The 22,809-nt window shown below is 42.9% G+C and overlaps 1 protein-coding gene across 1 annotated transcript in view; it reads left to right on the top strand.

Annotated features, from left to right (window-relative positions):
• Positions 1-3,759: 3,759 nt before the first annotated feature.
• LOC308296130 (sarcoplasmic/endoplasmic reticulum calcium ATPase 2-like) overlaps positions 3,760-22,809 on the top strand; it is a 59,600-nt gene continuing 40,550 nt past the window's right edge. The window contains exons 1-5 of the mRNA XM_080739272.1: positions 3,760-4,277; positions 6,164-6,181; positions 6,288-6,370; positions 10,904-11,008; positions 14,563-14,701. Coding sequence (XP_080595398.1) covers positions 4,160-4,277; positions 6,164-6,181; positions 6,288-6,370; positions 10,904-11,008; positions 14,563-14,701 — 463 coding nt within the window. The 5' untranslated portion in view covers positions 3,760-4,159. The remainder of the gene's footprint in view (positions 4,278-6,163; positions 6,182-6,287; positions 6,371-10,903; positions 11,009-14,562; positions 14,702-22,809) is intronic.

The following is a 22,809-nucleotide window of genomic DNA, read 5'->3' as shown; positions in this document are numbered from 1 at the left end:
GAAAGACTAACAATACACAGGTGGAGAACATAACTAATCACAGTGAGGTGTGACAAAACAGGCAACAGGAACAAGGTACAACAGGAAACACTAAGACATCACTTCACAATAAAGGTACACCAGAGTCTGTACATGACACTTATGTATTAGAGGTTCTGTATTACAGTAAGTCTTTGCCTTTTTTACTTACTTTCTATTCTTTTAAATGTTCCCAAAACACTCCCTTCAATCTAATGTAAAATGCACATTATATCTGAAGACCTTGTTAATGTTGAATTGAATGAGAAACTTGAAGGAACACATTTTGCTCAAAGAACAGTTATACAGGCTTAATGGTGTTCCCTTCAAATGTGCTCATAGCTGTAATAGGACTGCCTTCTCTTCTCAGTACTCCCTTCCCTTCCCCATGACTGGACTGGAACACAAATTCATCCCTCGTATTTTCGGCCCAGACCGGCCCACCACAATTGGTCAACACTAGCCACAGTCCAGTACACCATCCTTGAGGGCCCCTTAAATATGTGTACAACTGTACTATTCCCCCAAATCATTACAAAGCTTAATAGTGTGTTGTGAACAAGTGTAGTCACTGACTCTATAGTGATCAGAGGTGTCAGTGGACAGAGTATACTCCATACTCAAGTATAGAAGTACATGTGATACTATTACATGTAATTACAGTAATAGTCACACAAAAAGCACTGCTAGAAGTCAAACGTATAATTTAAAAATATTGAATAAAATGTAAGCACACAAGTATGTGTAAAGTATACAAGTAAGTCAAATTGTTGCTTGTGAATATCACTCCAATGGACAACAAAGCTCTCTTCAAACAATGCAACCTTTAAAAGAGTGAGGGGGAGAAGGGGGAGAATGTTACTTGAGTTGAATGAGTTAAAGTGCCTCTCTCTGTAATCTATTTTAGAACAATGTATAGAGATAGTTGCATGTTTTGTATAATTGGTGGTGGAAAAGGCTGCGTGGCCTTTGGAACACTTTAACAATTGCAGATAGACTCAGAGGAGACATGATAAATTATAGATTCAGATGGTAATCTTCTAGAAAATGTAAATACAGTTGTAGCTATAGATTGTAAACTCACTACCAAATTAAAATGGCCTTAAAAAAGGATGCCTGTGAACTCCACTTCAGTTAAAAGCAAATGACGAATTGCTTTCATATACAAATGAGGGCTGAAGAAGAGAGAGGGGGAGAAGAGGAGACTGAGAAAAAGGTGAGGGCCCTCCCTCTCTCCCATTCCGTAACCTAATATGTTGCTGACAGCCACTGTTAGTGGTCCTTATACCAGATGTATCAAGTTTAGATTCTAGAAGGCAGCATGGTGATGTGGACCTGGTCAGAATGGTGGTGATCTAATGACAGCACAGTTTTCACTTTGTGCTGCATGTGACCTCATGTGTCAACAGATGACAATGTCAATTCCTCTCAAGATGACATGTTGGGGGATGGGGGCAGTGGTGGCTGTCTTGAGATACAGTTTCAAACAACACATTCAAGTTACCACACTTTGCTGACTCACTTCACACCATTTTAAGTGTCTGTGTATGTGTACAGTTGAGCAGTTAAGTTAATTGATGGATGCAAAGGCAGTAGCATTATCCCGTTGGAATAAGCAAATATGTATTTATGTTATCCAGGATATCATGGGGTGCATGTCAACATTTGAGTCGTATTCTCTTAGGCTATTTGGTTAATAAGCTATAGGCTATGGATAATAAGCCCAGGGGTGTGTCTGCAGTCCCTTCTGCACCAGTTTCTTCCTTGCACAGCAGGGACCCCATGTCTCAGTTAAGAGACAAAATATTGATCGTTTTTATCGATTCTGACATCTGACATGTATATAGACTGATTGGCCTATACAATCCAGCCCCATCATCTGTCCCCTGACTCCCCTCACCTGAGCCCCATCTGCGACCTTCCATCCATCGCTGTAGGTCGGGACTCAGTCATATTAAACCTGTATCTCCCAGTCCCACTCCCAATAAGTAATGCCCTCAAGCAAATAAGTATTGACAAGTCCCCGAATCTCCAGCCACGCCCATTAAAAATGCATTGTGAAACGAAATGAAAATTCAAGCTGATTGTCAGCCAGTGCTAATGTACGGAGGAAAATGTATCTTCAGCCGTGGAAGAAGAATGTATTTATTTACAGCCTGCAGGGGTCCTGGGCTGAATTTCACACAGAAATGTGTAGGCCTCTCCCGTTCAGCAGCAGATGCTGGACCTCCATTCAGCAGCAGATGCTTGATTGATTGATTGAATACTACTTTATTAGCAGTTCGCATAGGGAAAAAAACACAGGACAATAGCCTACAGTTCAGATACAAGGTCTACATAATAGGATTTAAATTAACCCAAGAAAGCACAATGGCTCGTTAACATTGGGGTCCTTTTGTACTCGATTCATAGAGTCCTGTACTCAATGCATGCTGGACCCCCTCCCCCCATGTAAAGTCCCGAGCTACAGCGATGGATGGATGGGCGTGTGTGAGGTCAAAGATACAGGCAGAAAAACAACAGACGTAAAAGATAATGGGCTATCAGGAAATGCCCAATACGTTTCTCGCATTTACATTGTTTTATATGACATGTGATGTTGATGTGAGTCGTGGGAAAATCGTTGGAAAAGCACGGAGGGAAAAAATCATACTGTAAAGATTAACTGAGAGAAATACAAAACTGATCTCATATTCTTCATTTGGTTTATTGATTATTTGTGTATTGATTTTGAAGCTCAGTGAGACTATACTTCCTGGTTTTTTGGCTCCTGTGTGATTTTGAACGCCTCGGGCGTCTTCCATCCAATGGCATTACTCCACATGCAGCGCAAGGAGCAGGAGAAGTAAATGAGGCACTTTCATAATGGTACAGTAAAGATCACATAGCCCGGAGGGACAGTCACTGTGTGATTGGCTAGCTGGTTGTCATGCAACCGGTCAACATTAAGAAGAAGAAGAAGAAAGAAATGGATCTTTTTATTGACAATAAAAACACATATAAACAAAGGAAGAAATTAACATGACAGGCCATTGATTGACAATAGGCCCGTCTGTGATCTGGGCGGACCCCCCGTGACCCCCCCATACAGTGCTGCATCGGGGAGGTCACCACTCACCACACAACACCAAAGCCAGGGGGGATCTTCAAGAAAGAAACATTAAACAACGAACACAAATAGATAGACAAATCATTTTACATATTATTTTTAATGTAGCCTATAGCCTGCTATCATGCTATGTGACTTTGAGTAGCCCACTCAGTAAAGAGTAATAGGCCTATAATAGTAGGCTATTAAACTGTTTTTATTTTCAAAAAACATACATAAAGGCTTGGGCTTAATGTGGATCTACGTATATAAACCACACAATTATTCCTATCAATTCTATATGTATTACTATTATATAACTCATTACGGAAACCGAGCAGTGGTGATCAGCAGATGGATCTGGAAGGAACCCTCTGGGCGACGGTCGCGAGGATCGCGCGTTGCGTCAGTGGTTACCCGGACAACCAGCCGGCTGACCAATTGCAGCGAAGCCGCGTCCGTCCGGGCCATGGGACGGCAGACCTTGCCCCCTTTGATAAATGCAGAATATCGAGCACGTCGCTCGGCTCTACCACCACCAGGCACAGTAGAGCAGAGAGAGCTGCACCACCACGGCGAGGCTCAACCTTACCACACGGCGGCCGATCGGCGGGGAGACACACACAGGCACGGAGAGGCTTTAGGACTGGGTGAATGCCGTCCTCATCAGGACAGACTGCACACTCTTTTTCCACCATTTTCGGAAGATAAAGAGGACACTCCGCCACGGTATCTTCGCCGAGGTATTTTGATCAGCCCACAAATATTGTTACTTCTTGGGATCACATTGCCTGGAGAACAGAAAATATTAAAGGGGGGAAGGAAAGGAAGGGGTCACGTTCCACTGAATACCGGTCTCTACGCTCTTTAGCTATCCGAATGTGAAGGATATAATAGATGAGATCCATCAGTTAGTTGGCCCCAACTGTTTGTTCTTTTTGAAGGGTTTGGATTTGAGGGAGAAACGGTGCCAACCGCCAACCGGGAGGACTGACTGTTCGTTCATTCACGCTGTGTGAGTAGGAGTCAGAGAACAGCAAGGGACGTCCAGCCATGGAGAACGCTCACACAAAGAGTGTGGAAGAAGTTTACACTCATTTCTGCGTCAATGAGAGCACGGGACTTGCCCTGGACCAGGTGAAACGGCAGAGGGAGAAATGGGGCCTAAACGGTATGTTGTAATAACGACAAAACTGTCTTGTTTTATGTGTGTTATTATTGTTAGCTTTCAACAAGACGTTTCCAATCCAACATGTCCTTAGTCATTGTAACTACTGGGCTAAATGTCACCATCATCACCGAGCCGGTATCTGGCTGCTGACGTCATCACAGATGACCTCGTGGATTTCCTTTCTCTTTTTTTTTCTTTTTGAAAGAAAATGTCTTTGACAGATTATTATCCTCTTTGAGTTAACTACATCAGTGGTTCTCAAACTTATTCAAGTCAAGGACCCCCACGTTTACACTTACTTGTTAGCCTGCGGACCCCCATTTGAAAAGATATGCCAGCCAGGGATCCCTGGAATACAAATTTAATTCAAGGACACGTTTGACGTGCATTGGGCTACGGACCACCATTTAATGACATTTCTATCTCTGGGACCCCGATTTATATTGTAAAATCAACATAAATTTTAACTCTGAGAGTGTACAAATTGACAATTTGTACTCTCTGAGTTACAGACCCATAAGGGTCCATTTGGTTCATTTAGCTGGGGACCCCCTGGAACTCCCTCAAGAGAACTCACTTTGAGAACTAAAGAACTATACATCATTGAATGACTGGTGTTTATTTGTATGTCATTTGAGATTTGACAATGTTCAGTTGTCACTTTGAGGTATCCCTCATCCAAGCTAGTATATAAGTAAAATACGGTGTTTATTTGTCTCTAACTTTCTATTTGTACACTCTGGGTCTCACATGTATACATTAACTCTGAGGATGTCTACTAAGTACATCAGTTTTCAGCTATTCATATGTAAATAATTTGTTATAAATGCAGCACAAACCTCTATCACACTCTTGAGCTTATTAGTATTCTGCTCAAGCGACCTGAAATGAGTCACTAAGCGGAACGGCATCATCACGGAGTAACATGAAAGGCAAAGAAAGGAGAGAGAGAGCGAGAGAGTGTGTGTGTGCGTATGCAGGTGTTTGTTCTTCAGTTCTTCAGAACCTGCCATGTGTACTGAGAGAACTGTCTAGACCTGTGCCCTGGGCAAAGCTAAAATGCCTTACTGACCTCAAGTGACGTTCAGCTGTGCTTTTCTCAGAGCTATATAGTTCCTCAGTCAGCTAAACAAACAGTACAGAAGCAGACCATCATCACACATCCCTCCAGTCAGCACCGCTGCCCTAAACATGTACAGCAGTGTTTATTGGTAGGAATCACCTGGGCGGAAACGGATTAAGAAATGGGAATTCCTGTTTCCACACAAAACAAGGAGGTGGTGGCAAAAACAAAGGTTTTACCTTTTGTTTTTTAGGCAATCTGGTTCCCAGATTTATCTGGGTTCCTTCTGAGTTTATTCCTGCCAGGGACGTGCAGAGAATGTTAGAGAGGCAGGGGCTGACGTTTCTAAAAGGGCCCTTTGGAGAAAACATCGAAAATAGCAGACCTCCAAGCTCACAGCGCGCCACGCTGCTATGCATTGTGAGCTTGGAGGTCTGCTATTTTCAGTGCTCGATACCACACTGAACTAAGCATAATCAAGTCAATACTGGAGATGTGGCGTAACAGCATGGATTTCTACACAGAGGGCAATTTTATCAACATTCAAGTTAAGGAGAGTTTGGACAAGGCAATTCTCTTGAATGCTGCCTTCAGGTATGGAATGGAAAGAGGGCATTTGTGTTTCTTTCACCATTGTAAAAACTGTCTGGAAGGAGCACTTTTTACAGACAGATAAAGGGGCAGGGGCTCAAGCCCCCTTTGATGTCTATGTGTGCACGTGCCTGATTCCTACCTATGTAAAGTAATTACAGACCACTGAATGTTGTCCCCTTCCTGTTTATCTTTTCCTCCCTATATGGTCCTTGGATTTGACCCCACACAGAGTTACCTGCTGAAGAAGGTAAACTTTCTTTCTTTTCTTACTATTTATTTCACGTTACGGTATAATACAGTAATACTACTTCACTGTATATATATTGTATTAATTGACTTTCCTTTTTCCACAGGGAAATCATTATGGTCACTTGTCGTTGAGCAGTTTGAAGACCTACTTGTTCGAATTCTTCTGCTGGCTGCATGCATATCATTCGTAAGTATTTCTACCACTTTTTGTGGTCACATGTTCAGATACTGGGTTCTGATTGGCTTAAAACAGTGGTAAATCAGTCAACGACCTTGAGTTGGCTCATGGACCCCGTCCCCTGTTGTGTTGCAGTTAACATTTCCAAGATCGCAAGTTACAACTGTGTTTTCTTTCATTTATATGGTAGAAGTGGTAGAAAAGCAATTTACCATTCGAGGGTTGTGGGTTGTTGGCTGATTTACCACTGTTTCACTGTTTCAACCCTGAAACAGTGGTAAATCAGCCAACAACCCACTCCCTCTCATGGTAAATGGCTTACATTATCAACAGATTTGTTGTGTAGTCTTTTCCTTGATAGGTTTGCAGGAGTGGTCACTCACCCTCCATTGCATTTATTCATTGATCATTGTATTGACTGATGATGTCATTTCATTCTGGACTTTGATCATTTGATGATCAGCATATAAGCCAATGCTTTTATGCCCTAAATTCAAGTCCATGTCTTCCGTACTCCCTTGCTTGTAAAATGAGCTATTCAGGCTATTTATTGGAAATGTCTGAAAATGTAAGGTATAATGAGTAGGGCTGTCACGATTATGACATTTTACATGACGGTTAATTGTCACTCAAATAATTGCGATGTTTTTGTCGTTGACAATTACATTTCTGTTTGGCTTTTAGGCTTTGAAGTTGCACATGGCAGATATGACACATCCTAAATATACAAAGAAATGACATATTTGGCAACTTTATGCTTAAAAAAGAACATTGATAGTGGAAATAGCCGATCTACAAGCTCACAGCCCGTCGTGATGCGATGCATTGTGAGCTTGTAGATCTGCTGTTTCCACTATTTTTGTAATTTTTTTAAAACATGGAACATTTTTCAACATGGAAACAATTATGACGATTATGAAAAATAATCGCGATTATGTCAGATAATCACGATTAGACGATTATGTAATAATTGTGACAGCCCTAATAATGAGGCTGACATGCCCAAAATAGGGATGTTAAGCTGCCATCATCACAACCTCAAACTTACCTCACCACCACCGAAAAATGAAAGGCGTTGGATGTTTTTTGGGGGGGTGATTATTATGGAGCATAAGGTGATGACTGCCAGGGGAGAGTTTATGCGTTGCATAGCACATAGCGGTGAAAGTGTGAACGTCTTCAGTTTGTCCAGCTCGGCTGCTGTTACACTCACAGCTTAGGAGCCGCCAAACAGCTGAGAAGGCTGGCGACTCGTCCGTGGAATGGTGACAGCAGCAGTTGGCTGTATTGAGTTGCTATCACCATGTGCCACGGTATTTGAGTTGTCTTGTACCGCCGCTGTGTAATGACTGACCCGCCACACTTTTCTCACCCCCCCCCCCCCCCCCCCCCCCCCCCAAGGCGTGGGAAAAGGTTAGACGGTGAAACCAACAATGAAATAAAATCATCAGTAGCTTGTAGAAGAAGCCCATTCTGAAGCTGCATCATGTTATAGGTGTAATAGTCAATTTCTTATGTGGTGCCTGCCATAGATCCAATCGTTTGATGGACGGTGGTTTTATTTTGAGTCGGGTCTTGGCTGCCTCCGCCTGTCCATTTTCATTATCTGAGTGGTTTGAGTGAGAAAAATGTGTGATTATTACTCCTAAAGGCCCATCCCCACTGGGCCAGATAACAGATAAAAAAAATCTCTTTCTCCAGATATTTTTCCATTCAAGTGGATGGTAGATACAGTTACAAAAAATATCTGTCATAGATAAAACAAATATCTGTGACAGATTTTTTTTTATCTGTATCTATCTACCATCCACTTGAATGGAAAAATATCTGGAGAAAGAGATTTTTTTTATCTGTTATCTGGCCCAGTGGGAATGGGCCTTTAGGCCTATTTGTAAACATTTCTGATTGGGATTATGGGTCCCTCCCTATTTGTTAGCATTTCTGATTGACAAATTTGCTTATGGTTAGACACTCATTTACTACAACTTCATAATGTCAATATGTAAAAAAGAAATAACAACGGAATGCGTCGTGAACTTGTAAATCGTCTGTTTCCACTATTCGTCATTTGACAAAGTGTATAGGGTTTAAGTGGTGAGAGACACTGGACAATGCTTGGGATAACTGTGTCTGTCCAGTCTCTGATAGATATCATCACTGTCGGGCAGAAACCTCGTAACTCCAAGTTTCAAGTTTGTACATTTTTTCGCAAACCAAAGCACTGCTTCATCACACAAGGCCGTCGCACAAAAGTATTGAAAACAGCCGATCTACAAGCACTCATTTTAAAATGATTTAAACAAATACAATACAAATGGTTTTGGACATATAAGGTTTCCACCGCGACAGCGATGATATGTACTGTATGTGGTTGTGTGCGGTTGGCTTGGAGAGCTGGTATGTTGTGTGTAGTGGCCCGGTCAGGTGATAGAGAGGTGTCGCTAGCTGCCGTCTGGCAGGAGGAACAGAGCACCCCTCCACACACACCAAATTTGGACTCAGCGTATTCTCGGTGGGAGGGCACCAAGCATGGGTGTCGCACCAAATTCTGGGCCCTGGGTACAAGGGTTTTGTGCCTTTTTAACTATTGAAAAATAGCAGATATACAAGCTCACAGTGCAGCGCTGCGAGCTTGTAGATCTGCTATTTTAAAAAAACGTTGAATATTTCAAATCCTTCTAAGGTTTTTTTTTGTCAGTGGTGTTCAAACTTGTTAATGTCAAGGACCCCCAAAATGATAGGTATTTGGCCATGGACCCGCATCTCAAAATATTTAGTTCCAGGGACCCCCCCAGAAGCAAAATTTGAGTTACAGATGTTCGCTTAAAAAATACATATTTTCAAAGATTTGCTCACATTTTCAGACTTTTCAAAAATAGCAAATTTACAAGCTCGCTGTGAGCTTGTATATCTGCTATTTTTCAATAGCTAAAGTATAACATAATTAAGGCCACTCCACCCTAGTAACTCCCACTGCCCCCCCCCCCCCCCCCCCTTGTGACGCCCCTGGCACCAAGCAGACCAGCGCAGTGTGCACTGTGCACACACAACCCACATCGGCGTCGACTAGGCCATCGGCCATCATCTAAACTGTTTTGACACTTTGATGCGTTCTCACAGTGGTCATGACTCTGCCCACCACACTGAGAGAATGCAGTCACCGTGGAACAACACGGATGAGAGAACATTATTCAAATGAATGTCAGAGAGGCAAGGAGCACATTTTAGGGGAGAAGCATGGCAGGGAATACTTTTGATTGGCCAGCCACTTAACCACTTAAAGGAGTAGTTCACCCCCAAAATGACTTTTTTTTCTACTGATTGCTCATGCCATGGAGACTTGAGTTCAATAAAAAAAATGATTTGTGTCGCATTCCTAAGACTTTGATTACAATAAATGTACCCCTATTGATAATGCAGTTGGGTCCCCATCCGGAATCAATGGGGCTAAGTTTTCTATTATCACATTTTTGTCTTAGGAATGCGACAAATACAAAAAAATATTATTGAACTCAAGTCTCCATGGCGTGAGTAATCAATAGAAAAAAGTCATTTTGGGGGTGAACTACTCCTTTAAGGCCTATGTTCGAAAATGAAAATGAAAATAGCTGATCTACAAGCATTGCAAAGCGTGGTGTTGCGAGCTTGTAATATCTGCTATTTTTGAAAGATTTGAGAACAACAAGCCCAAAACGGGGATGCCAGCGTCCAGTTAAAGCGGGGTAAATAAATAAGCTTATGCTTCTGTTGTTCATTGACACAAGTATTTGAGTTAAGCCTTTTAAAGGTTGTTTGGCATTAGGTTGACATAGTTTGTGGCTGTGTTGTTTGATTGTTTAATTGCTGCCATTACATTATGGGACATTATTTATGTGTCTTACTGAGGCTTGTTGAATGCTGACGTTCTATCACTCTTATTAGGAAACCTGCATTCACATCCACTCCAAAGTCTGTGCAGTCACTGCAGTCTAATCAGACTAATTATGTATTTTCTTTTAAAATTGATTAGTGCTTTATTATGGATAATTTGTTAATTATTCTTTTCTTAAGTGGTTAGCATCGATGCCAGAAGTCCAGCAAATTGAGTTTTTCCCGTGCATCCCCAATGGGACCTATTAATTATTGAACTTGGTACTTAAAATTACAATAAGCACCTAGCCCCGATTATACACTAAATATTGTGCCTGCCCTCACAAAAAGGTTACTGTCGCAGTGGAGCAAAGTTCTAAATACAAGTAAAGTTTATGTGACAAATGTGTGGGATGACACCCCCGCATATAAAACCAGACCATCTCTCTCTGATATTATGCCTCTGACTGCATCTAATGATCTGAATCTGTCCAACACATTTTTATAATGATGCGGGTGGGTGTGGGGTATACGGCAGATGTTTGTACAGTGTTTTGTCAGATGTGTGTGTTTGCGTTTTTCCATGTATTTCATTTGTGTGCTTGTGAATGATGTCCCCAAACGATGTCTGGGCTGCTTAATATGCTGTGAGGGAACGCATATATTCATCACTTTTCTTTTGATTGATTTCAGGTCTTGGCCTGGTTCGAGGAAGGAGAAGAAACTATCACAGCCTTTGTGGAGCCTTTCGTAATCCTACTCATCCTCATAGCCAATGCTATTGTTGGTGTATGGCAGGTGAGACTCTTGGTGAAATATTATTTGCATTGATTTAAGATCTAGTGCCTGCAATGGACTAGGGTATTCACGAATAGTGATTTTTAGTATTCAAATTATTCTACCTCAAAGTATTCGAATAGTCGAATATTCAACAGGACTGGCCAAACTGTCAAATATTAAGTAAGCAAGAGGCGAACATTGTGAAAATAGCCGATCTACATGCTCACAATGCCTCGCGTTGCGAGGCGTCTCCTTCTGACCTACAATTATCCACGAAATCTCTGTGATTCAAATTCTCCTATAGTCAGCTGAAGAGAGAGTGTCTTCTCTCTTCCCATGGCATCTGGCACAGTGATTGGTTTTAATTTGGTAATGCCCAAACCACCACACATGCATATTGTTAAGCCCCTTTTTGACTGCAGCTTTAGCACCACACCACACCACACCACACCACACCACACCACACTGCACCACATAAAAATATCTACATTTTCTATGACACAAAAGTACCCCTATCGGTAAGAAACAAATTGACCCTTTTAACTGTGATTATAATGCAATATAAATTTGTATTACAACTATCCTAAATTATAATACACTATAATGGATTATAACTGTGATTATAATACACTATAAAGTATTGATGGATTACTATGATAATTATAATACACTATAATAGATTATAATAGTGGTTATAACACAATAGAATCTATTATCATGTATTACAACTATATCCTGGTGGTCTAAATGAAAAGTCAGTGAGTGATCAGTCATTATGAAGTGTTTGGCCCTGTTTGGCCTAGCTCAGACCTACTCTAGATTGGATCCTTTTTAATACCACGTTTAGTACCCACTCTACCCAGGTCCTTGTAGTGGAAAACCTGGCACAAGTGGGCGGTGTGGTGTGGTGTTGGGCCAGTGGAAAAGGGGCTTTAGGGGTAGCGCAGGTGTTTTAGGGATGAGGCAGGTGTCCCCAAAATAGCAACTTTTGCACGGGAACACCCCCTTGCCCAATGATAAACCTCCAAATAGTGGATATAGCCGGAACTTCAACTGAAAATAGTGCCCCTAGGGTCCTTTGATGCCAGTAAAACTAAAAAGTTGTACTAATTTTATCCGGTGACACAACGTGACGCGTTGTGAGCTTGTAGATCTGCTTTTTTTCACCAGATGTTCGCCCCAGAATAGGGACACTAAGGCTCAAGTGGTTAAAAATGATAATTGTCCCGAAACTCTCTACGGTACCAAGTACATCAGTACTACAGGCTGACTCTGTGATGGGGAATACAGTGGGGAATACAAGACATGAAAATGGGTCCATCCAGAGTGTGGGTCATTGACAACATGACATTTATGGCACTAAATTCCCTTATTAAAGGGATGTAGTTCACCGCAAAGCTGCAAGCCGTACGTTTTATATCCTTTGTCTCCCTCTCCTGATGGAGATTTAATTGCAACCACGGATCTACAGTTAGGGGTGGGCGATATGGTGATGATTATCGCTGAGACGATACAATGTCTCCACGATATGCCTTTTCAGAGGTATCGTACATATCGTGATACAATTGAGGGAGCCTTGTAAAAAAAATCCTGTTTAATCGTTAATACAGAGATTCATTGCAGAATTCAATTTAAACCTGCATTTTGGTCTAAATCAGTAGTTCTCATAATGTAAAATGTCAAGGTCTCCACTTAACTCTGACAGTATCCAAATGAAACCATATGGACCCGTGAGGGTCCATTTGGTTTCATTTGTATACTGTCAGAGTTACATACTTGTAAAGTTCAATTTAGACCTCCCAAAAGGAACCCAGAGAGTCTAGTTTTTGTTAAGTAACTTGAAAAATATCCATAAAAACCAACCTGAAAAAAGAATCATGATAAAATCGTGTATCGTGATACAGCTTGGGAAAATATTGTGATATTATATTTTTCCATATCGCCCACTCCTATCTACAATAGATATTTACTGTATCAATGCCGCATTGGCTGCTGCTGCTCACTGGAGCGAGACCTCAACCATATTGGCTATAATAATGGCTTGTATGCCCCATGTTATGTCTATTGAAGAAGGAGTAGTAAAAAATAAAAATGTCGGCCTTCGTTCCATTTTGGGGGCTGGGTGGCCAACAAAGTAAATCGTCACTGTCGGGCAGAAACCTCGTATCTCCAAGTTTCAAATTTATAATTTTTTTTCGCAAAGCAAAGCCCTGCTTCATCATGCAAGGCCGTCGCACAAAAGTAGTGAAAACAGCAGATCTACAAGCACACAACGCCTCGCGGTGCGAGGCGTTGTGTGCTTGTAGATCGGTGGTTTCCACCCGACGTTCTGTGCTTGTAGAACGTACAAGGTTTCCACCCGACAACGACAAAATATAACTCATGTCATTGGCCCACTGGCTTGTCACTTGTCATGATCTGAAATGGCAAATGTTTGAGTAGCAGCAGCGCTATGGAGAGAGAGATCTCTCTCCATAGCGAGCAATGAGGGCCTCTGCAACTCTTTTTCCCGGGCTGAATCATGGGCCCAGCACGTCCCTGCATGAGATAACAGGACTGTGTGTGTTCCCAACTGTAATCATTCTGGACTTGCATGGCCCAGCCCCAGAGTAGCCGAAGGGCGCCGGTCTAGTCATGTTAAATTATAGATTTAATTCATTAAGTAGCCATGTAATAAGTGGGGTGGCAGGACTGTTTCGCCCCGTCAGGGTTTATTTTTCCAATGAATGCCTCACTGTAGATTATCCCTTATGATCGGCTCTTGGGAGTGATCAATCTGGCCTGCAGCCCGGCAATAGACTTTCATCCTAAGAGCTCTCATCCCAACTGCTTGACTGCACACTAGTGTATTATGTTTCTAAACACAGGTGTGTGTCTTTGCCCATGTATCACCCCCACATGTGATGTAGAGTTCTCTGCTTCATAAGTTGAGATTGGAGAGATGTATTTTCATAGGGGAATCCTTGATCCACCACTTGATCTTTCGCACTAACTAGGTATGGGACGATATTCGATAATCGTTTATCGTGATAAAAAAAAAACACTCGCAATTATCGTATCGTGGAGATTTAATTTATGATATCGTCCTCCGTCATGCACTGGAATCATTTCACCTTTTATTTGCCGAGCTACATATCCGGTACCACTTAAATCCTCTATAATTGGTAAAAGCTACATACCGCTATATACGTACTTGATACATTTTTTTTTCTCACTCTACCAAATCTCTTTACCAAATAATAGCCAATCTACAAGCTCACAACGCGCCGCAACGCATTGTGAGCTTGTAGATCTGCTATTTTTTTGGCAAATGTTCCGCCCCAGGATAATGGATGTTGGGGATATTTTGATTATCGCGATAATATCGTAAATCACGATTTCTTTGGTTACAACAATCGTGATATGACATTTCCATATCGTCCCATTCCTAGTTCTCTGCTCCATAGTCGAGATGAAGAGATGTATTTTCATAGGGGAATCCTCCGCTAACCACTTGATCTTTTGCGCTAACATGGATCAGTTTCTCGAAGCGACTCTGTTGGCATTGACATCGATTTCCGTTTCCTAATCAGGAGCGCAATGCAGAGGACGCCATCGAGGCCCTGAAGGAATATGAGCCCGAGATGGGTAAGGTGTATCGGCAAGACAGGAAGACTGTCCAGAGGATCAAGGCCAAGGACATCGTGCCTGGAGACATCGTGGAGGTTGCCGGTAAGTTGTGACTCCTTTCCGCCACAATGCACTTAACACTGATTTGTCTTTGTTTTATAAAGCTTATTCTAGAAGAAAAATCTCTACCTTTCCATTCGTCGTCTTCTATTACTTTACCTAGAGCTTATCTGTAAATGATGATGCATTACAGATAAGTGACAGCAGTGGATGTGATGTACTTTCCTTCAAGTGCTATGGTGCTGACTCTTGCACTCCAGAATTTGAACTTGCAACTTTGGCCTTCTGGAAACGATGTATTTTTCTGTTATTACACTGTAAGATGTTACAACGCAAATGATCATGTTGCAGCCTACGTATTCTCAAATGAAAGTTTAGATGTTATAATATCATTGGGTTTTTGGGACTGCTCTATAGGAGCTGCAATCAGAAATCGTTGGTTTTCATGATGAGACATGATTTGTCCTCATACCGCATTCTTGTGGTTATAATTGTAAGCTCTTCAAAGTGTTGTTCTTTGATAGGGAATCCAGGTATGGCAATGGGTTACATTTATCTGAAAGCCCCTCTTAGTACCACTGCAGAGACACTCTAACCTAACGCGGACCAGTTTGTGTAGGCAGATGGGCGGGCGCGGCGAGTCTCTCCGCGAGTCTCTGGCCAATGGCATGTGTTCTCCTCCCCCTACCCCCCTCTGCTCCTCTGCTCAGCGCAGAGAACCCTGCTGCGTCATGACGTCAACACATTCGGTGCGACGCTCTCTGCACTCTGATTGGTTAGGGAAATTCTACACTTCCTCCAACGGTGATCATAACGCGATCGCCCAGGCTTCTTTTTCTTCCGATCGCCAAAAGAAGCCTGGGTTTCCGAGGCTACTGCAGAGGTGACTCACCCTACAATAGCGGTGCTTTGTGTGATGTTCCTATTTAACACATTGCCTCAAAGAGCCGGGCACAGGTGTTATTGAGGCCCCTGTGTGTGTGTGTGGAGTGTGTGCACAGGCCTGTCACGAAGCAGTGAGAAGTAATGATGATTCATGGGACCTGGGGCCTGCAGTATTGATGTCATCATCAGTACTGGTCTGCTCTGGTGTCCCTTATTGGACAGATTGTCAAAAGAAACCATCCAAAAAATGACAGAGCTAACAGCACATACGTGATGCAACACATTCTGAGCCTGTAGATTGGATTGTTTTCTGTATTTGATGTAGGATTAAGTGCTTATGACTAGGGATGGGATGGTAAGCGATATTATTGTTTATCGCGATAAAAAACACTTGCGATAATCGTATCGTAGAGATTTAATAGATCGTGATATCGTCCTCCGTCATGCACTGGGATCAATTCACCTTTTATTTGCCGAGCTGCATATCCGGTTCCACACAAACCCTCTATAACTGGTAAAAGGTACGTGGTACTTTTTTTCACAAATGTCTTTGCCAAAAAATAGATGATTTACAAGCTTGTAGATCTGCTATTTTTTTGGCAAATGTTCCAGCCCCAGGATAATGGATTTTGATTATCGTGATAATATCGTAAATCGCGATTTCTTTTGTCACAATAATCGTGATATGACATTTTCATATCGTCCCACTCCCATCCCTACTTATGACCTGGTATCATACATTTTCATGGGCCGGGGAATTCATTGCCACGTTCCTTTTTGTGCACGAGCGTGCCCGTCTACCACTACGCCTCCCAGCTGTTGTACTCCGCACGCACATCCATGGCGATGTTCTCTCGAAGTTAACAGTAGCTGCTCCTATACCCGTGCCACACACTGACACGTCCTAAGACGCAGCCTCCGAATCGTCAGCCAGGTCTCTCTGCCGGTGCAGTGAGTCACTCTTGATATACCATGCAGCCGGCGTTATCTCAGGAATATCAGCCGCTGAAACGCTGATGCTTTGATTTCCTGTGTGTGATGCATCCCACGGTGCCTGTCTGATAAGGCCTGTGATGCAGTCGGTGTATCTCGGGAGCTGAAATGCCCCTGGCTTTGATCGTGATTGGATGACCATTTTCCCCCCACGTCATCAGCACGCACGAGTACGCCCGCAGAGACAGATGGACGGGGGATAGGATGTGCCGCGGAATGCCGGAGTCCTTGAGGCCGCCGGTCGTTATCACCACGCGGTTTAACCCTAAGCCACAGAGGTGATGCAGTGTTTTTCAGTGCACAGTGGTGTCTTTTTATTTTTAGCAATCGTAGTCTGTTTAGATTATGGAATGCTTTATTTATAGCAGACAGTGCCAGTGGTGAAGAAGATGACAGGTGTCTGGTGGTGGGGCCCCCTCTCTCTCTCTCTCTCTCTCTCTCTCTCTCTCTCTCTCTCTCTCTCTCTCGTGCTCAGGGGAACATTGTTGCAGCGGATGACGTGGGAGAGAGCGTTCAGCAGGACTCCCAATGTCACCTTGACAAGGAAGGGCAGATCTAACATTGCCCCAGACCCCTGAGTGTAAAAGGAGACTCGTTCCATTTGTGTTCTGAACGGGGTTTTCACAATTAGATGGGCTGAATCGGTTTAGTTGGGAAAGATGCTTAGTTTCTAAGGCTTTTCTTTGTGATCAAATCACAATGCACAATAAAATAAGAGGCACATAAACCTACAAAATGACAATTCTTTGACATCACTCAGCTGTTATTACATAAGTACGGTTCACTTTACCGTCAGTGTGAAGGACTAAAGGTCTCCCCCGTCAGCAGCTTGAGCCTTAAAACGCGCAGCCAGCACACGGCAAAGCAGGATGTGTTACTCCTGCAGCGAGGATGAAACCCATCACCTCGGCTTACTCGCCAAATCCTCCAAAGCTCCCTCATATTTGGGACCTCTTTGAAGAATAATATTTTCCCGAAAGCTCCGGTTTGATCCCCCCCCCCCCCCCCCCACCACCTTGATGACGCAGGCAGATGCCAGCTGACTCCGTGCACACTGTGCGGCGGCAGAGGGCACGAAACAACAAGCCCTCTCTGACTGGCTTAGCTGTGAGGAGAATACCCAAGTAGTCTAGTCTCCATGGGTCCTGGCAGTCAGTCTGAGTAGGGATGGGACTAGGGGTGGGCGATATGGTGATAATTATCACTGAGACGATACAATGCCTCCGCGATATGCCTTTTCAGAGGTATCGTATATATCGTGATACAATTGAGGGAGCCTTGTAAAAAATCCATCCTGTTTAATCATTAATACAGAGATTCATTGCAGAATTAAATTTTGGTCAAAATCATCAGTTCTCAAACTTTAAAATGTCAAGGTCTCCACTTAACTCTGACACTATACAAATGAAACCAAATGGACCTGTAAGGGTCCATTTGGTTACATTTGTTGTGAGCTTGTAGATCTGCTGCTTTTTGGGGAAATGTCCCGTCCCAGGATAATGGATCTTGGGGATATTTTGATTGTCGCGATAATATCGTAAATCCCATCCCTAGCTCTGAGCCTGCTTCCCTCTTCCGTCTGCTCAACATCAGCTCTCTTGTACACAGACAGGTGTGTGGAGTATTTATTTGAACAAAAACCACCTGGCAGCCCTATTTTGGGCATGTCAATAATATTATCTTTCAAAAAAGAAAAAAGAAATGCGGAAATAAATCTACAAGCTCACAAAGCCTCTATGTGACACATTGTGAGCAGCTATTTTTGAAATGGGGCAACAAAACTTTGGTTAAATCCTACGGTAAATCAGACTTCTCAGCGCCACTTTAACCTTGCAGTGCACCTGCTGTAGCTGGTTCTGGGTGATGTTTATATTCCATTCTGTCTGGACCAAGCCGTCGTACTTAAAAGGCAGCCGAGCATAGGGATTCTGGGCTACTTTGTGCTATCATCATCAGGCCTGTTTCTAGCCGAGCCAACATGCAGCCCTGTCCATTTGTCTGATGTCTTTTATAGCGTTGATAAAGGAGCTGCTCCAGCGTGCTCTTCCACAATACTTTGGCTCAGACAAATGCTTCTTTTGCTGTTGTTGCAGTAAACCCTAACGGGGCCCTGGGCCTTCTCCAAACAAAAAAACGTACTGACATTCAGTTTGTTGTTATAAACCGGGTTTAATTATGTTTTTAAAACGACCATAGCCCTTTTTACAATGAACATTTAGGGTGAGGCCTGCAGTGCTTGTAATCAGGATAGGCCACCAGCCAATATTGCCAACCCTGTGGTTGTTGGTTGGTAGATTAAATGTATCACAAATAGGCCTACCGGCTAATCAGCCAATTGTAGTAATTCTCATTTAAAAAGTAAGCCATTTAGCTCAACATATCTTTTGTTCCACGCTGCATGTTAGGTGCTGGAGTCTCCTGAGAGAGGGGCCTGTGTGGGGAGGGGTACAGTATAGGGGGGGGGGAGGATCTCTCCCTCCTCTATTATTTGGAGACCTTATAGGGAAGTGCTTTGTGCAGTAGTCCTGTGTCAAGCCCCCTCCCCAACCCCCAAGCCCAATGCACAGAGTAGACCCTACCCAGCGTCCCTACCCTTTACAGGCTGGGATTCCAGACACCCTGGATGGCATGTGGCATTTCTGTGTGGTCTGGCAAGTGTGTGTTGTCACTGAGGGGGGGGGGGGGGGGGGGGGGTCTTTTTGATGGGAGTCTGGTCAGGTGTATGGTTGGTATCCTCCGCCGGTTGCCAGAGAAACGTTCCAAAACGGGTTTGTCCTATAGTGGCAACGCAAGAGGAGAAACTGAAGTCACGGCATTGATGTAACAGCACTGTGAACAGCAGTGTGTCCTCTGTATGAAGGACACACTGAATCTCTCTGTGTGTGCATCATCGGCCTTCCTGATTGGCCAAGCCGACCCATCTGCTTCATGAATTGGTTAAGCTTCACATCGGGTTTGTGCCGCTTAGCCAATATAAGTCCCCGATTGGCCAACCCAACCCTTCGGCTATACTGATTGGCCGAGCTTCACTTGTGCCGCGTCGCCAATACAAGTGGCAGCGTGCGCAATGGAACAGGAAGTTGGAGAGCTGTGGTTAGGGCTGTCATGATCATGACATTTTACAAGACGATTAATTTTCTCTCAAATAATTGCGATTAATTAACGATTTAATTGTGTCGTTGACAATTACATTTCTGTTTGGCTTTTAGGCTTTGAAGTTGCACATGGCAGATATGACACATAACCTAAATATACAAAGAAATTACTGACATATTTGACAACTTTATACTTAAAAAAGAACATTGATAGTGGAAATAGCCGATCTACAAGCTCACAACGCGTCGCGATGCGACGCGTTGTGAGCTTGTAGATCTGCTATTTCCACAATTTTTTAACTTGAAAAAAACATATGAAAATTTTTCAACATGGAAACGATTATGACGATTATGAAATATAATCGCGATTATGTCAAATAATTGCGATTAGACGATTATGTAAGAATTGTGACAGCCCTAGCTGTGGTTGCGGAGTAAAAGGCGATGCACGTGGAGCTGACAATGGCAACATCAGATAACAGGAGTATTGCACAACAGGTGGGGTGTGTCTGCTCTGTGTGTATTCCCAACTTGCATTGTTCCACACACTGGTATGGCCCAGAGTCGGGCGCCGGTCTACTTTCACTGATTCACGTCGGGGATAGTGCACTGACTGAGGTCCTGACGTCACTCCCATTACCCTGGGGCACGGCGTTATTTCTTTGTATTTGATTTCCCATAGGGGAATTCTAGATTGTGACTCATAATATAAGAACTGTGTTCCAAAAATAAACGAACCCCCTGGGAGGTTATGACTAGGGATGCAGTATCGGTACTTGTGGTATCGGTACTCGCCCCGATACCGGCCTATTTTGCGGTATCGGTACTCGTCTGATACTGCTCACAAAGCGCCCGAGTACCCTGTGTGTTCCGCCACTTCGCCTTTCTCTCTCTCTCTTAAAGTATCAAAAGTAAAAATACAAAATGTTTGAGCATAGCAGATCTAGAAGATCATGCACAGTACAGGAATTTCCATGGGCTAAACCTGAAAAAAAAAGTGAAATGTGTGGCAGTTGTGCCATGTTCTGGGAAAGCAATGCAATTTAATGTGTTATACAGCCAGAAAGTGAGGAACATCTGATAAAAAAAACAAAACGTAATTTAAAGACATTTTGTATTATTAATTGTACTCGTATCGGTACTCGGTATCGGCGAGTACTCAAAATGAAGTACTCGTACTTGTACTCGGTCAGCAAAAAAGTGGTAGTTATTACAGATATGTGCAGGGGTTGACACTAAGGTCTCTAAGGCACTACTTGTAATTTCTTTGTATATTTAGGTTATGTGTCGTATCTACCATGTGCAACTTCAAAGCCTACAAGCCAAACAGAAATGTAATTGTCAGCAACAAAAACACAATTAAATCAATAATCGCAATTATTTGAGTGACAATTAATCGCCATGTAAAATGTCATAATCGTGACAGCCCTAATCACTATTGCTTTGCATAAAAGTCCCTAGCTTCTATTACTAGGGTCAAGCAACTGTCCGTTTCACACAGATCCTTGGCAATCCTCCCGTGTACCAACTCTCCACGGTAGTCATGTTAGCCAGCCTTGAGTTGGGTATCGCGTTGAGTACTGGGAATCTGTGCCATTCTGACTGTCAGTGGTATTATGGATGGGAATGCGACAGGTCAGATATGCTGGTGGTTTGACCCTGAGCAGGCTTTAATGAGGGGTCACTGACGAGAAAGTGGCGACGTTAAAGACACAAGAGAGTGACAGAACCATAAGTACATTTTGGGAGCTGTCCTCACGCCTCAGCCCTGATTCTAGGCCAGTGTGTAACAGGGGCGTCAATTGGGTATGGCAGGGGTATGCAGCTGCCATACCCTGGGTCCAGGGGGGAACATAAAAGTTACTTTTAAATATATATCCATGAATGTCTCTTTGTGTATCTGTGCTGGTTATTATGTTGTTAAATTACAGTAAAATAACTACAAATGCTAAATGTTACCAAATGGTCACTTTAACAAGATATTATAATTATATTCTCCACACTTGTATTCTCCCCATCTTGACAAAATGGTATATTCCCAGGTTCTGTAGGTCAGCTGCACAGGTGCAATTCATGTGGCACGTTTACTAACATGCTAAGTTTAGCTGCACTTGAACAACCATTCCAGGCTGCCATATCCAGCCCAAGAAACCGTAGAAACCTGTGTAAAAAACTGACAAAACTAGTGTTTTTTCTTTCAGACATTGTGAAAATAGCCGATCTACATGCTCACAACGCCTCGCAGCGCGAGGCGTTGTGAGCATGTAGATCTGCTATTTTCACAATAGAACCGTGTTATACAAAATGTAATGCCTCTTTTCCATGAGGACTCCCATCTTTGCCATACCCTAGCTTTTGCTGAACTGACGCCACTGGTGTGGAAGCCTGTTCCCCCAGACAGGCCTCTCGGCCCTCTCACCTTCTCACTTCATACATCATCATGATTGATGGGGGAGTAAGAGCAGAGACAGACACTGTGCATGCGTTGCGTGTTACTACACTGCTGCAGTGTTGTTTTTGACAGCAAGTTTTGATTTAGTTTTAGTCATAGTCTTTTGAATACAATGTAATTTAGTTTTAGACATGATTTAGTCACCTGAAACGTTTTAGTTTTAGTCTAATTCTAGTCGAATATACTAAAGTCGAATATACTAAATATAAGATTTTAGGTGACTAAATCTGTACAGTTGATTTAGTCAACTGCAATGTATTTTGGCAGGCCTTGATGGCATCGTAATGACTGATTTTACACTTGGTTGTGTGCTGAAAATAGCAGATCTACAAGCTCACAACGCGTCAAATTAGGTGAATTGATGTCAGTGCATGACGGAGGACGATATCACGATACATTAGATACATTAGAGTGTTTTTTTATCACGATAAACGATAACATCGCTTATCGTCCCATCCCTAGTATGTATACATCCTGTATGTAAGGTTAGCCATGCTACGCATTTCATGTGGCATGTATTCAAACCTCTTGAAAAATGTTGCTATTGTAGATAGAAATCTAGACGACAAAGAGTCTAAATTACACGATTCTTGACAATCTTATGTCCAGTCTTGCTTTTTCACTTCAGCTGTTACTTAACTCCACCGAGCTCCCAGTGTTTTTGACAAGAAGAGCTGTGTGTGTTTCCAGTGCGGGCCTGGGACAAGTTTTGTTACTATGGCAAC

Source organism: Nannobrachium achirus, assembly GCF_963921795.1.
Source record: "Nannobrachium achirus genome assembly, chromosome: 12".
Lineage (NCBI taxonomy): Eukaryota > Metazoa > Chordata > Actinopteri > Myctophiformes > Myctophidae > Nannobrachium > Nannobrachium achirus.
Note: the sequence above shows the minus strand (reverse complement) of the source record. Positions and strands in the feature narration are given on the sequence as shown.